This window comes from Psittacula echo, assembly GCF_963264785.1.
Source record: "Psittacula echo genome assembly, chromosome: 5".
NCBI classification, from domain to species: domain Eukaryota; kingdom Metazoa; phylum Chordata; class Aves; order Psittaciformes; family Psittacidae; genus Psittacula; species Psittacula echo.
In genome coordinates this window covers 3073723-3089291 of record NC_137739.1, presented here as the reverse complement: position 1 = coordinate 3089291, position 15569 = coordinate 3073723, and the positions used below count along the sequence as shown (strand labels likewise).

General features: G+C 53.9%; 1 protein-coding gene across 1 annotated transcript; it reads left to right on the top strand.

The window, feature by feature from the left end:
- Positions 1 to 1004: 1004 nt before the first annotated feature.
- NT5M (5',3'-nucleotidase, mitochondrial) lies at positions 1005 to 6144 on the top strand (the record flags this gene model as incomplete). Its single annotated transcript, XM_080617380.1, has 6 exons — positions 1005 to 1268; positions 4285 to 4385; positions 4479 to 4539; positions 4929 to 5043; positions 5244 to 5679; positions 5778 to 6144. The coding sequence occupies 5 exons, from the start codon at positions 1005 to 1007 to the stop codon at positions 5399 to 5401; spliced, it is 699 nt and encodes a 232-aa protein (XP_080473506.1). The 3' UTR covers positions 5402 to 5679; positions 5778 to 6144.
- Positions 6145 to 15569: the final 9425 nt, after the last annotated feature.

Here is a 15569-nt window from a genome sequence, read left to right as displayed (position 1 = left end):
GCCTTAAAACTTAACGTGTTTTCCTTCCCTGTCAACATTGACCACCGCATACAGCCTGGCTGCCAGTTCTCCTTCACGCCATGACCTTTCCCAAACCACCCGATCTCCTATTTGCCCTTTCTGTGAAGCAAGGACGATGCCTTCTATTGGAACACACTCTGGAATTAAAAGATGGAATACTTTGCAACTGCTAAATCTGTGTTATTGCCACCGATCGAGATCTTCCCCAGCTCAGCACTTGCCTAATCTCATTAGTCACACTCAGAGGCTTCCCCCTCCTTTAGCAGCTCAAATCCCTGCAGTGTTTTGTGACTGCAGCGATCCATGGTCCTGTGTCAGAATGCACAGACCACGACGTGCCCCCAGCGCTCCTTTTGGGGCTCATTTTGTCTTTTAAAGGTTCCCACTGTCACAAGTGGGGACAGATCTGCGTCACATCGAGCTAGACCCTGGGCAGAGCAGGAATTGGTTGAAATTCGTGTATTTTAGGTCAAATTGGCTGCAAAAATCACGGTGTTATGCGCGCCCCAGCACCCGCTCGCAGGGGCGGGGGTTGGAGGGGTCATTGTGGGTACCCCCAGGCTGGGACTCGGATAAACTGAGGCAGGGGCTCAGTGGAGCCCCCGCTGCGGGGAAGGGGCGGGCGGATGGGATCGGCGCCGTCGCACCGCGTTTGTGCCGCTTGAAGGCGGTGCCGCCGCTCCGGGCTCGGTCGGGCACCGGGAAGAGGAACTGGGCTTTGCACTGCCGGGTCGGGGCGAAGGCACCGCCGAGCACCGGGTCCCGCTGCCGCTTTGCTGCGCTGCAAGGGAGGGATGGGGAGGGGAGGAGGCGAGCGCCGGTCTTTGCATCCCCCCCTTGCAGCCCCTCTGCTCCCTGTTGCATCCCCCTTGTACCCTCCCGCTCCTCCCTTCTGCTGCAAGGGGCCGTGCTTGAAATAAAGCCCCCCCCCCCCCCCTTGCCCGAAGACCCCCTCTAATCCCCTGCTTAAGCCCCTTTCCATCATGATCCTACTGAGCAGCTTCTTGCACCTCCGGCCTCGGCGCTGCGGCCCCTTCGCAGGGCTGGGCAGGGGTCCCGGCCTCGCAGCGGGGTCCCGCAGGGCGCTGCGGGTGCTGGTGGACATGGATGGGGTGCTGGCTGACTTCGAAGGAGGCTTCCTCAAGAAGTTCAGAGCCAGGTATCCCGACAAGCCCTACATTGCCCTGGAGGACCGGAGGGGCTTCTGGGTGTCGGAGCAATACGGGCGCCTGGGACCTGAGCTGAGTGTGAGTTTATGCATCCCCGGCTCTGCGCGTGGCTCTTGGTTTGCTCTGTGCTGTGTGGTTGGAGCTCTGGCCCCTATGGACCCCCACCCCCCCCATTAACTCCTCCATCTCTGAGGTGCAGCGCTGTGGGTGCTGGATGGAGCTCCCATTGAAACACAGGGCTGCATGCAGGAGGGCTTCCAGAGGTGCTTTGCCCCTGGAAATCCAGTGTTTTCCATGCACATCTGTTTCCTTGCATGCATGGATAGAGATGGATGCAAATTGCATAGCTAGGGTTTTCTAGCTCTGATATGCACAAGCTGCATGGATTGATAATGTTCCTGGATGGATTATTTAGCTCATCAACAGCAACGTGAGGAGTGGGACACAGAGAAGTTGAGAGCAACCCATGCGATTGATGCTTCATGTGAGGGCTTCCTTAATATTAAATCAATCCCAAGCCTTCCTATGCCTCAGAATTATTGTGCTGCCTTAAATAATTAAAGCCTAAAAGCAGAAGCTCTTGTTATGCTGTGCTTTATCATTCAGCAAAGGGCTGAGTGCTGCACAAAGGTGGTTTCTGCCTCTGCCAGTTTCCCATCTCAATGGGGTGTCTCTGGTCTCACCTGCAGATTGCAGTTGTGGTAATTGAATGGTTTTAGAGCAAATAAAAGTACCCATCATTAGAGGTATGGCTACAAGGAAAGGAGGAGAGTGAATAAGGTCCAAGGCTCTGCCACTGGCAAAGATCTAAACAGCTTGATGAGCTGAAGGAATAACGTGTCCTCACTAGCTGATGAGAGGGGAATGGAGGACATCATTCATGCAGGAAAGCAGATGCTAGAAGTATGACAGGAGCGTGATAACCCTTTTGTTTCTCCTTGATCTTAACTACTTTGGATGTGTTAAATGAAGTGAGCTCTTTTTGTGTCTGCTGTGATCATGTAAAGCCATTAAAACCTTGCGCTGAACAAGTAGCAAAACCTCCCCAGACTGACATCAGGGCAGCTCTGATTTCATCCATGATTTCAAACCAGAGATAAAGAGAATAGGAGCTGCCCTGTGGCTGCAGGGCCATGGACCATTCCAGACATCAGACAGCACCATTGACCTGCTGTAGAAGACTGGAAAATAGAAGCCAAAGAGACGAATGAACTGGAGGACCCAGCTCTGAGAGGGAGAACAGCTCAGCAATACATTGAGCATACAGACCTGAAAGGATGGGGAAGCCTTGGATGGGTAGGAAGACGGCTCATTGGGAGATGTAGGAAATTGAGGGTCTGTCCTGCCCGGCACGTAGTGGGATTCCCAACCTGGGGCTTTTTCCATCTGCTCCTGGCTGTGGTGCCATAGGGAATTATTCTGGCTCTGGGAGCCAAGCAGGTCTTTCCTTCAAGATGCGCTTAGCTCTTCCCCCATCGAACTTGATTGCAAAATGCTTTTTGACATAAGTGGAAGCCAAATAGCTGCGGAAGTCCTTGCTGTAGGAAAACACTTGAGAGCAGTTTGAAGTGCTCTGCTGCATCGGGCCTCACTTCTCAGACATCTCTTGTGCAACTACAGTCAGTATGTTAAAGCAGCATTGCTCACCACCCTAAGGCAGAGCATGGGATGTTTGCCTGGCTCCGTGGCACTGTTAGGGTAGCTGTTCTTCTTGTGGTGCCAGGAGGTGTTTCTGCTGGCTCCCTTGCACCAAATCAGAGTGCGTACGTGCATATATATATATGTATCTTCATACATATTTAACATGCATGAAGAAGCTTTTCTTCCTTCCTCTGAATCGCTGAGGTTTGCTGCTGCTCAAGCAAAGGGGAAGAGAGCAAGAGTTGATGTGTGTAGTCTCTTTTAAGTTTCTTGCCCAAGTAATGTATTAAAGGCATAACATGGTGGTTACCCACTAGGTTCCCACTTAGCAGGCAGGAGGGAGCTGCCTTCGTGTCCAACCAGCCTATTTGTTCCTATGAGCATTAAGAACCAGCATCACTGAGGGTGTTCCTACTCTGATGCTCTGCTGGCTCCTCCATCCCTTGCAATACAGAAAGGCTGGGATAGGCTTAAAATTCCTTTTGTCCCTGTTTTCCTACCTCAAATACAGAAGCAGAGCTGCTTAAAAGGAAGATCAGTCCTTCAGGGCACGGCTCCCTTCAAACCTTCTCCGAGCTGCATTTACAGCTACTTGGCTGCATTGCAACACCAGGACAGGGCTGCTTCTGTTCCCCACAGCCATATTGCAGCACAACCAGGCTCTCTCCTCCCTGAGGACCCAGTGTCTGTGCTTGGCAGCTGAGTTCTAACCTGCTTGAGGGAGTGCAGGGGATGGATGCTGGTCCGTAGAGCTGGATCCCATCACATGCAGCCCCTGATCTCTGCCCTGGTCCCAAGGTTTTGCTCCCTGTAGTCTCTCTGCTCTGTGCCATGAGTAGCCTGGCTGCTGACCTGGATGTTGAGTGTCTCAAACCCATGCCTGGAGGTGCTCTATTTGCCTGACAGACCTTGCCCAGACATCCCTGAGGATGAGCATCCGCATTCATCCTGACATGTAGTTCATCCTATAATATGTGTTCTGTTATGAGAGCAGCCCAGCTGCTATTTTAAGTGATCTGATTGAGACAAATAGGCCAGACAGCATCTGTGGCTGAACAGCACCACATTACAGCAGGGCTACCAGGGCACATCAGCCAGATCCACATGGAAGCACCTCACTGGATGCACATTCAGGGTTCGATTCAGTTCTGGACAACCTCTTGTGTTCTGATATGAAGGAACTTGCTGCTCCTTCTGTGTTTGGGGCTGCACAGGCAAAACCAAGCTGCTCCTGAGGATCTCCAGTCTAAATGGTATGGAATGGGTGCAGGCTGGCTGGTGGGGAACAGAGGCACCCACAGAGGCAAGGCAGGTTAGCAGGAGGGGACCGGAGCAGTGCTCCCACCTTTCTCACTGTCACCATCCTCTGTCCTAGTGAAGGGCGTGGAGGAAGATGCATGTGCAAGAGTAAGCGAGAAGCCCTGTGCAGTAACTGCTCTCCTTTCCCATATAGGAGAAAGCCATCAGCATCTGGGAATCCAAGAACTTCTTCATCGAGCTGGACCCACTCCCCGGGGCTGTGGAAGCTGTGAAGCAAATGGCAAACTTGGCCGAGTGAGTAGGAACCTGCCCGTGGTGTTTGGGATGGCTGGGGGTGAAGCAGTGGCTACCAATAACACTCTGCCCCTGTTTTTCTCCTCCTGGCAGCACTGATGTGTTCATCTGCACGAGCCCCATCAAGAAGTACCGCTACTGCCCTTATGAGAAGGTGAGCAGGTCCAAATCCCAACCCCTCTTCCATACAGTGCTGCCCAGTGAAAGCCAGCTGACCCCTGCATGCCTCCAGCTGTAAACCAGCAGCAATATTTCCCTGCTCCACCCGATGTGTTCTTAAACATCTTCAGAAAGCCCTGCTGTTGGCCAACCTCTACCATTTGCATGCACTGAGGTGCTTGGTCTTAGTAGCTCATCACAACATCAAAAGCTGCTTGGCTTTAAAAGAACTTGTGCTCCAGCAGCATCCGAATCCTTCCCACTCGTGAACTTAGTGAGAGAGATGTCCTCCATGCGCGGGGCTTGTGCCATGCTCTGCTGCTGCTCCACCGAGCAGCCCTGTCCGTCCTCCTTCCTTGAGCTCACTGTTCTCTCACCTTCCAGTATGCCTGGGTGGAGAAGCACTTTGGCCCCGAGTTTCTGGAGCAGATCGTTTTGACACGAGACAAGACAGTGGTTTCTGCTGACCTGCTTATAGACGACAGACCTGATATAACAGGTAAGGGAGGTACAGGGTGGGAGGAGTGACCAGAGGCAGCCCCAAGGGGCACAGAGAGCATCCAGGGGTGTGATGGGTGCTGGTCCCTCCTTGCTTGATTAGGCTCTGGTGTCCACGGGATCCTTGTGTTGGAGTAAGGTCACCCTTTGTGTCTCCTAGAGGAGCTGTGCAGAGAACCAGCCTCTCTCTTTGCTTTGCAGGGGCCGAGCTGAACCCGAGCTGGGAGCACGTGCTCTTCACAGCCTGCCACAACAAGCACCTGCAGCTGAAGCCCCCCAGCCGCAGGCTGCAGTCCTGGACCGATGACTGGAAGGCCATTCTGGATAGCAAACGCCTGCCACCCGGCCAGGCCCCCTAAACACCAGCCTCCCACAGCCACCTGGTGCTGCAGCCACTCCTGCTGAAGGGTGAAAGCACGGATGGACAGACAGACACTGTCCCTGCTGCGGAGAGGAAGAGGAGGGCGAGCTGAAGCACCACGGCCACCCAGACCCACCTAGCAGCCCCCAGCCCAGCTGTGCTGCAGCAGCAGGATTGCACCTTGGATCCAACAGGAGCATATCCCACTGGTTCTTGGGGTCCATGTGCTGCATCTGCACCCTCTGCGAGGCCATCCTGGTGTTTCTGATGGACAAGGTCACTCTCAGCGTGTCTGTGTGGCACAGGCCAGCTCTCCATCCTCCTCTCTGTGTTACAGTCAGGGATCACACAGGTGGTTTGTTTTGTCCTCACAGGGCTTCCTACTTGGATTTTGGGATGCAGGTGGCTGGAAGGGCAGGGGGAGCAGGCAGGTGCTGCCCAGGCTCCCTGCACCAGCTCAGTTGAAGCAACAGGACAGCTATGTGCTTCCCTGCAGGAAGAGAGCCTGCAGTGTGATACGGGGACAATACCACTCCTCCATGGAAAGAGAATCCGGAGGCATCTTCCAGTTGATGGGAGGGATCCCTGCTTGCCCTCATCCCTGAGGAGCTGCCACAGCTTTAGAGCTGATCTGGGATGAAGAGAAGGACTCTTCTCCCAACTGCTCATTGCTCATGGGCTGCTCATCCATGGAATCTTTGGGACAGTGAGCAGGCAGCAGCAGTGCCAGCACCAGCCCTTCCTGGGAGCCGGGCATCTCGTGGCTCACCCTAACAGACATTGATCCAATGGTAGCTCCATGGATTTCAAAGCCAGGAAGGTCTGCACATGCTGGCTGCATGCTCACATCACCCCATCTTCCTCCTCCTGGCAGTGTCTGACACCAGGAAGGCTCTGGGTGTGCATGCACCAAGCACACTGCTTCCATGCAGAAGGTCCTGGGTGCTGCACCCCACCATGGTCAGGCAACTGGGATGTTAATGCCACGGAGCATCCTAAAGCCTTCAGTGCAGGGCCACTGGGAAGATGCTGCTGCTGGATGAAGCAGGGCTGATGGAGAAGCTACAGCATCACTGGGAGGTGGGTAAAGCAGAGGCACCACAAGTGTCCAAGGAGCAGGTTGAGGGTTGTGTTGGTGAAGGACTGTCATGGCTACATCCATAGCTGCTGTTATCAGTCTTTACCTACCACAAGGGTAGAAGCTGGGGGGACACTGGTGCTAAAGGCTGGGGAGCCCATCAGAGACTGCAGCATGTACAGTGTGTGTGCCAGGCGCACAACCAGGGGAGCTGCGGCTGGGTACCAAAAAGGGACTGTTGGGATGAAGGAGCAGCTCCAAGAAGGATGCTTTCTGCACAGCAGTGCCCACAGGTTCTTCCTCCCCTACCTGGCTCATTCCTGCCTCCCTGACTCTGCACCAATCCAGCCTTGAACTGCAGTGACTGAGCTGGCACCAGCATCACCAGAAAGCAGCCGCCTCATCCCAGAAGAGACATCCCAGCTACTGAGGAGAGCCTGGTGTCCCATCCCTGCCCATGGCCCTGCTATAGGGCAGGACACAGCCTGGCTTTCCCAAGTGGGAACCGGTGCCCCATGCAATGCCCCAGGGATGCACCAGCTGCATCATGGCTGATGTGTGTCACTGCTGACTCTGCAGAGCCCATGATCCAGAGGCCATCCGGGAGCCCACCGTGTGCTCCTGCTCTCCTGGTCCAAGGACTTGCTGGCTGCAGGAGTGGAATTCCCCACTGGGACACATAGCCCCATGGGCAGGGGCGGTAGCCAGGGCTTGGCTGGGGTTTGCCACCCCGTGCTGCTTGCTCATGCCTTTGGCTTGCCTCTCCTCTCTCCTACAGCCTCCATCATCTAAAACCTATGTAAGCTTAAAGCTGCGTAGCCAACAAATACCTGCTTCAGCAGCAGCAGCAGCCAACCCATCACATCCTGAGGGGCTACTGGAGTTGGTGCTGTTGAACCTTTCCTGGCTGCTGCAGGGCCAGGGATGAAGCCTGCATCAGCTTGGGTCTTTCTGCTGCCCCATATCTGGGGATGGGGCAGGTGTGTGAAGACAGCACGGTTGGCCCACGGTGGTGGGTTATGTACCATAAGGATGGTCTTTCTTTCCTCTTTAAACCACTGTGTGCTTCTCCCGCTGATGGGTTTGGTTCAGGGGTGTTTGCAATGTGCTGCCCCAAAGCAACCATCTTCCCCCATGGCTGGGGCAGACACAAGGGATGTGGGTCTCCAGGGCCAGCAGTGTCTTCCCCTTGGTGGCACATGTGACGCTGGAGAGACCACACGCGTTCACACCAAATATACTTGAAAGCAGAGCTGGGGTTTCTCATCCACGAGGCTCTGAGTGAATGCACAGAAATCCCAAGCAGGAAGCTGGTCTGTTCGCTGCTGCCAAGTTCAGGACAAGGAGGTGGCTTTCCATTGCCCAATGGATCAGTTCTTTCACCATCCAAGCCCTTCTGTGGCCAGCCAAGATGCACAGGGCTTTTGGTTTTAAAGGCACATCCATAAAGCTGAGGAGGATGAGGAGCACTGCAATAAACACTGGGGTTCATCAGCATCCAGCTCCCTAGAAGTGAAGTTGGGTTTTGCAGTTTCTCTGTCTTCTGCATGGGGATGGGGGTCCAAAAAGCCTGGAACCAGCCCTGCTGTGCTGTTACCCCGTTAGACAGAGTCCCTGTTGGTAGAACTAAGCCCAAGGGGTGGTTTTAGGTAGCGATCAGCTTCCTGAAAGATGTTTCATAATAAATAAAGCTGTAAAGTGTGTCTTGGGTTGTGCCAGAAGCTATAAAAGGGGCTGGCTCTTCCCTGGGGCTGCCAGGCGGTGGCACTGGGACCAGGGCCATGTTTCCCAGTATAAGATGGAACGAGGTGGAGGGATCGCATCCCTCCGATGGGGCATCACAACCCACTGATGGACGCTAACCGGTGGGTCTGCAGCTGCATCCACTCCTCTCTGCTTTCCCGTGTGCCTTCTTATTCTCCCTTGCAAAGCCTCAGGGTATCACATACCTTCCAGGTGACCAGCACAGTTTCCAAGGCAGGTGGAGATGGAGAGGAGTGGGAAGGAGGTGTTGGTGACCTGGCCCCGGCCCTGTACACAGAGGACCACTGCAGGCTGGTGGTGGTGGGATCCTCCGCATCCCAGGAATTGGCTGAGGGTGCGAGCATCCAATCCTTAGGGAATTCACCCCAAGAGCGGCCCATTTCACCTCAGTCCAAGCCTGCAGGACCCAGCAGGATGGGAGCAAGTGATGCTCACGCCTGGATCCCTGGGAAGCTGTCACCATGTGGGTATTCATTAGTTCTTTATCATGTTGGTTGATGCCAAAATAGCTTCAAGCCAGTGTAAAGCCTGGAGAAGGGGGAGAGTAAGAGCTGTAGGGGTAGCGAATGGTGTGGGATGGAGCTGGGACAGGTACAGCAGGAGGTAGAGTCACCCAAATACACAGCTGGAGACGGAGCAGCAGCAGAGACGGCTCATCCCATGGTGGTGACCGGATCCGGCTTTGCTTCCACCATGCCCAGTTACAGGAGAGGGGGAGGATGATGCCCTGGGATCAGGATCTGGAGCCCAGCGCTGCCCATGCATGGAGAGCAGGAGAGCCGTGTGATGCAGCAGAAACATCCACTAGAGGGGACTGTGCGATCGCGTGTAGGAGCGCGCTGCCTCCAAAGGGGCCGCAGAGCAGGATTTGGGTCCTCTGCCTGTAAAAAGCCGTCCTCCTCCGGCCCTCAGCGCTCCCGGTTATCCCAGTCCGGGTTCCCAATGCCCTCCGCTTCCCTCCCGCTGGGCATTGCAGCCGGGGGGGGCAGTTCACCCAGGGCTAATGCAGCTCTATGGGGTACTGGGAATGCAGCTGCAGAGCCCCCTCCCAGCAGCTTGCTTCCCCCCAGGCAGGATGGGGCAGAGAATGAGATGGGCATAAGCATGAAAGCCTGTGGGTTAGAAGAGGAATGAGGGGTTTACAGGCTCCATGTACAAGATGCCCCCAACAGCTCAGAGCATCCCCCAGTCTCCTCTATGCCTCCTGGTCCCTGCTCTCCCCCCATGTCCCCACAACTCTCCCAGGGCTGAAACTGTTCATCCTATCCCTGCAAGCCCAAAATCCCACAAGGATCAGGGCTGTTCCTTGGCTTTTTCCTCCTGCTTACCCTGAAGCCAGAGCCCATTGTGGGGGGGCAGAGCCTTGTGCACCAATGGAAGGCAGAACTGGGGTAATTGTTGGTTTCTTCTTGCCCTCTCCTTCTCCCCCAGCACCACGATATCATTTCCCTCCTGGTAGGATTAATGCTGCTCTATTTGTACACAAGGACTTAAGTAATGCACTCCCCAGAGGGCAATAAAGCTTCCCTTGGCCCAGCAGTGCTGGGCAGGCCAGATGAGAGCCCACAGCCATAGGCTGCATCAGCTTCCCTCATGTCCTTCAAGGCTCCACACATGAAGCCCATTCTCCTGGCAAGCATCCCGCAAAGTGTTTGTTTGCGACCGTGTCATAGCAAACACTTATGGAACACGGTGTATTTAGACGTGAGCAACGCCACCTCCTCCTCCCTGCATCCCCAGGGCCAGGCCCATGGGCGACGCAGGGCTTAACACTGCCAAACCTGGCTGCTGATGCTGCACTTGTGGGTACCACTGGGAGCCGCAACCCCGAGCACGAGGCCACCTCACTGCTGTTCCCACCAACCACCCCATCCGTGGCTCTTTCCTGGAGGTTCCCAGTTCATGTCCTGGAGCAGGGATGCAAGCAGGGGCAATCATGATCTCATACAGACACTGGGGCATGGATGCAAGGGCTCCAGGAATGCCATCCAGCTCCATAAATACCCATCACAGGGGAGGACACTCATCTCCATAAATACCCATCATAGGGGAGGACACTGATCTCAGGCCACTCCATGTGCAGACACCCTTTTCTTCATGGCTGCTTTGCCTGGCATGGCCTTGAGGCATGATGCTGAACTCCAGCATCCTCTTCTCATCAGACCCCTGTGCATTTACAACAGTTCTTGTGGGCTAAAACCATTTCAGAAGCACCCAAACCTTTAGGGATGTGGTCCCAAGAAGCCATAAACCTGCATCTCCCCCCTCCGTTTCCAGCACTGAAACCCCAGCAATAACCCAGCACACATCCAGCCCTACAGACTCCGATGTTTTCCATGCTCCCCAGCTTTGTATGTGTCTATAGAACACACCAAGTGTGCCTGGAGGAGTGTTTCTGATCCAGCACCTGCTTTCACCATGCATTGTTTCCCCAAAGCCCATGAGAACAGCAGCAGCTCAATGCGCTCTGACCCAGTCAGACCCAACCAGCTCCATCCTGCTCGGAGGTGGTTGCTTCATCCCAAACTAGCTAATTCTTGCTGCTTTTTCTATTCTTGCTTTTGAAGGAGGGAAGGGAGAACAAAACAGCCCTCGGGGTGCAGTTACCTTCTTAATTAACGAGGCAGAGAGCTTTGCAGATAGAGTGCAGGGGGAGAGAGCAAGAACAGGAAAGCTGGGCAAAACCAGAAAGGATTGGGTTCAATTGTCAGCCCAATTAACCTAGATCCCTGCTCTCCCTCTGGATGAATAGGTCCTTCAATGTAATTGCTCGGGCCCAGCTCCTGATTGAAAGAAATTAGAACCAGACACTTAACAAGACAACCTGGTGTGGAGATGGGATGCGGGAGCTGCCCAGGGAAGCATCCATAAAGCAGAACTGAGTGAGTGCCTGAGCTTAGGCCCGGCTTAGAGGATCTTGCTGAAATCAGCATTATCTGCATCATTTGCACCTTTCTGGACCCAAAATGCGGCTGGGCTGGGGGATAACTTGGAAAGGCGCTGGAGATGGTGAGCGATTGGGAAGCTCTGATTTAGCCAAGCATTTAAGCATCTGTGTAATTGCAATGTAAAGGCAAGTCCAGCTGAGCTCAGCAAGGGATTTAGGTGTGCTCAAAGTGATTCAGGAGCTCTTTTGTCTGGAGAAGAAATGAAATCCATTGTAAGCCCGACTTGCCCCTTTCCTCCCTGCTCTGTGTTAGCACCCATCCACCCCAAGAGGAGGAACAATTCCAGCATTACAGGCTTCTAAATCCATACCTCATAGAAAACGCCACTAATCCTAATAGCTGAGAAAACTAAGCAGTGCTGGGTCTGAGCACGCTTCTCCATCTGATGGGTTCATATGCAGTGGGAGATTTAAATGCAGTGTTCGGGAAGGGACTGCAGGTTTCAGTATCAGCTTAAGAGCAGACAAACATGTTTCTGCTGCTGAACTGGGTCTGCTTGCAGAAGGGATCCCCTCTGCTTTTATCTGCCTCTTTTCCTGCCTGCAAATGATCCATGGAGAGAGGGGAAAGTACAGGGAACACCACACATGGCTGCATGCCCCATACACTGCTTGTGCTCTGTCTCAAGGTGTGATAGCAGCTTTGCTTCCATCTGAGCTGGCTGCTGCCCTCAGTTACCGATCCTCCTGCAATGCCTGCATTTCCCAAAGGGCTTTTTGGGGTTCTGGCTCACACTGGTGCTCAATTTGTTTCCTTTGGTTGAGCCTCTGACCCTGACCCCATCCCTTAGCCAAGCCCCACTGCAGTGTGCATTGCAGGGATGCTTGCTGTGCAATACAAAGTAGGTATCTTTAAAGAAATAAGTACTGAATACCTTAAATTAAGCAGTTTTGGCTTGTCCTGGCTGCAGAATATCTTCAGCTGCTGTGTCCTATGCCTCTGATACCAAGACTGAACCAACTTCCCCATGAGTCCTAGCTACAGCTTTAACTGTCCTGCCTCATCCCAATCATTCGTGGCAGCTGCTTTCACCTTTGCTAATGCACTGGGTGTCCTGAGAGGTCCTAAACCTGCCCCAAATCAAGCAGAAACCAGCAAAAGGTGAGAGGAGCCCAAGCAAACCCCAAAGGCTCCAGCAACAAAAGGTGTCCTGAGGGCAAGCACCAGCACCCTGCCTACACCTGTGTGTTTATTGGCATGGAAAACAGATGCCCTGTGTTTCCCAGGTCCATACTTGGGCACCATCCAAGCCACCAACACCCTTCATAACATCCTTCTTCCATGATGCTCAGTGTATGCTGCATCCTGAGAGGGTCTGAAGGGTCCATGGGTGGTTTCACCCGATGCTGAAACAGGCTCAGGGTTTTCCTATGGATGTCCCAAGGTTAAATTAAAGAGGATTTTAGCAGATGGCTGATTCTCTGCTCTTCGTAGTTGGCAAAATGGGAACCATATCTCGACCTGCCTACCAGCACTAATTAATGTTTGTAAAGCACTCTGCTCTGCAAACTCCTGCCTATGTGCTAAGTGCTTGCATTAGTATTATTACTGAGCTACGTATGCCTGTTCCAGTGCTTTCTCTTCCTTGTCCCAAAGGGCTTTCCCTCCTCCCTGTGCAGATGTAGGGGGCTGGGAAGAGGAATCAGCTCTCCCAAGCTCTGTCTGGCTCTAGCACAGGCTCAGATCTCTGATTTGCCATCAAAACCCTCTGGTTGTGCCAGCACCACTGGGATGGAGTCACTGGTTCCATGGTGAGGGCAGGAGCAGGCAAGGACTGCCTGGAGATGGGGTTTAGCATCCTCATACCCAGCTGTGGGTGAGAGGGTTGTTTCTCTGCCCCTCCTGATTGCGGAATGGACACGATGCTGCTTTGCGTTCCCATAGGGAAAAGCTTTCTCATGCTTGCAGGGGCTGTTTGCATCCTTCTCACTGTCACTGCACAGCAAAGGGCTTTGCAAGGAAAGGGAGAGATCACTCATCCTTCCTAATGACCTAAGAGGGGACCGAGGCACAGAGGAGGTGCGGTGATGGATGATCTCAGCCACCGGCCATGACAGGCCCTTGTCCCCATGCAACAGCCAGGCAATGACGTCTGCTGCCACCGGCAGATGGGACGATCATTCCCTACAAATAACCATCCTCGTATTCCGAAGGTGAAGCCTTCATCAGAGAAGCAGCTCACAGGAAACCATGGATGCTGCCTCTGTGTAAAGGCAATGATGCGCTTGTGGGTGCACAGAGCCATAAACGCTTCTCCCATCCCATGCCAAAACTGCAGAGCACAAGATCAATGTTTCTGCTTTGAAATCCTGTCCTCAATTAACTTAAGCAGGCAGCACATCCCTGAACATCCCCATTGGCATCCCCAGAGTGGCTTCATCACTCGGTGGGGGAAGAAATTACCCAAGACAAGAAACTGGGGCAGCATCCAAGAGGGACCAAGTGAAATAGAGAATGCACTGAGGTACCCAATGTGCTACAGAGACACAGCAGCATCCTCCTCACCCCTGCTAATGTGGGGTGAGGAGGGCTCCTTCACTACAGTCACCTGCAAACTAGCAGGGCTCAGGAGTGATGCCGTGATCCAACGGGAGCATGAATAATCCCTCTTCCTCCCCTGTGCAAGTGCATGTGATGAAGCAAGACTCGGGATGCAGGATGCAGGCAGCTCCCGGAGCAGGAGCACAGGTAACACCGACCCACTATTGCCCTGGGCCAGGGTGCATTTGCTTTGCAGAAGTTGTTTGAGTGCCGACAAGGAATAGCAGGGAAAATACAGCTCCAACAAGCATGAGATCCACATTTTCTGTGTGGTTTGAATTATCCATGACTTTTGACCCAAGATTAAGTCTAGTGTGTAACTGGTGGTTATATATTGAGTCATATGAGCAGGCTAATCGCAGGAACCCCATGTTCTCCAAACACCCTGCGCCGCGCTCACGTTTCCCAACCGCAGCCCCCTCTGGCTTTGGAATCATCCTTTGAATCCAACACTTCCAAAGCATTTTGTTGTCTCAAACCCAGAACAAACCAAACCCATCAGTGCCATGAGCAGGCAGCCCAAGGAAGCCCGATTCCCCATGGAGTTTAGCTGCTCCGGTGTCTAGTAAAGGGTTGGGCTCCCGCTGCAGTGTTTTGCTCAGCAGGAGCTGTTTCTCCATCAGCAGTTCTCTTGCCATGCATAGAAATAGCCTCTTGACTTCTGCCTCTGTGTGTAATTTGGGTGAAAATGAGCTCTGGAGTCAGAAAGTATTAGTGGGGGGTAAGTGGTAGGTAAATGGGCTCTCCCAGGGTGTGATGCCTGCCTTGATACCCACTGGGAAGCAGAAGAGATTGGCTCTGGCTCTCCCTAAACTCCCTTTTAGCTCAGTGCACCTCCCTTCAGGCTCTGAACTGATTCACCTCTCCCAGAGAGCCCAGGTAAGAGCTGTAAAAGGCTGTTATCAGCAACAACAATCAGGTAAATACTCCTGTGAATACAAGCCTGTGGCTCACCGGGTGATTCCCAGCGCCAGGGACCTGGATGGGGCTGGCACAACCCGTGTGTGCTGGAGCCCTTTCCCTTCCCTCTGCCCAGGGTCAGCCTGGAGAGGACCCAAAACGGGGCTGGTCTGGGGTTTGCCAAGCCCCTGAAAGGCTCCAGTGAATGGGAATTGTGTTGGAAGTGGTTTTCATCGTGCAGGGGGTCCCCATGGGTTCACACATGGCAGCAGGGACCTCGCGGGAGCAAGGCAGCGAGGGATGCGCGGAGACATGGATGCCATCACCACGGATCCACACAGGTCTGGGGCTGTGGGGAGAGACACCAGCTCCTTGCCTCAAGGATGAACTAAGGCTAAATCAGCTCTTTCGTCCTGCAATACGCCATTGGCTGGTAGAAACCCAGCAGGAAGAGCGTGACCTGGGCACAGGCTGGTTGTGTCCCCGGCTGCAGGGGTACGGAGCTGCTCAAGAGGCATTTCATCACTGAAAGCTGTCTAGGAGGCCAGCCACTGTCCCCAGCTGTCCCAAGAGGGATGCTGGTGACGTGGGAGGTGGGAACACTCCAGCCCTAGGTTCAGAACAGGGGCAGCCCCATCCTGGTGGCCTCAGGTCCCTCCTGAGGTGCCCAGAGGATGGTGGTCCCCAGTGATGGCTTTGGTATGACCCCTCCATACCCCAGCAAGTGTCCCCCAGCTCATGGCATCCCCAGCCCTGCACACTCCATCCCACCACAGGGACCTCTCCGTGTCCCTTCATGCTCCATCCCAACCACCAGCAGGATACCCAGTTCCTTACTGGTCTGAACTGGTGCAGGCACCAGCGCTGGGCTTTCACCTGCTCTCAGCCAAAGTGGTTCTGCATCGCTTTGCAGTGAAAACAAAGAACCAGCTGGA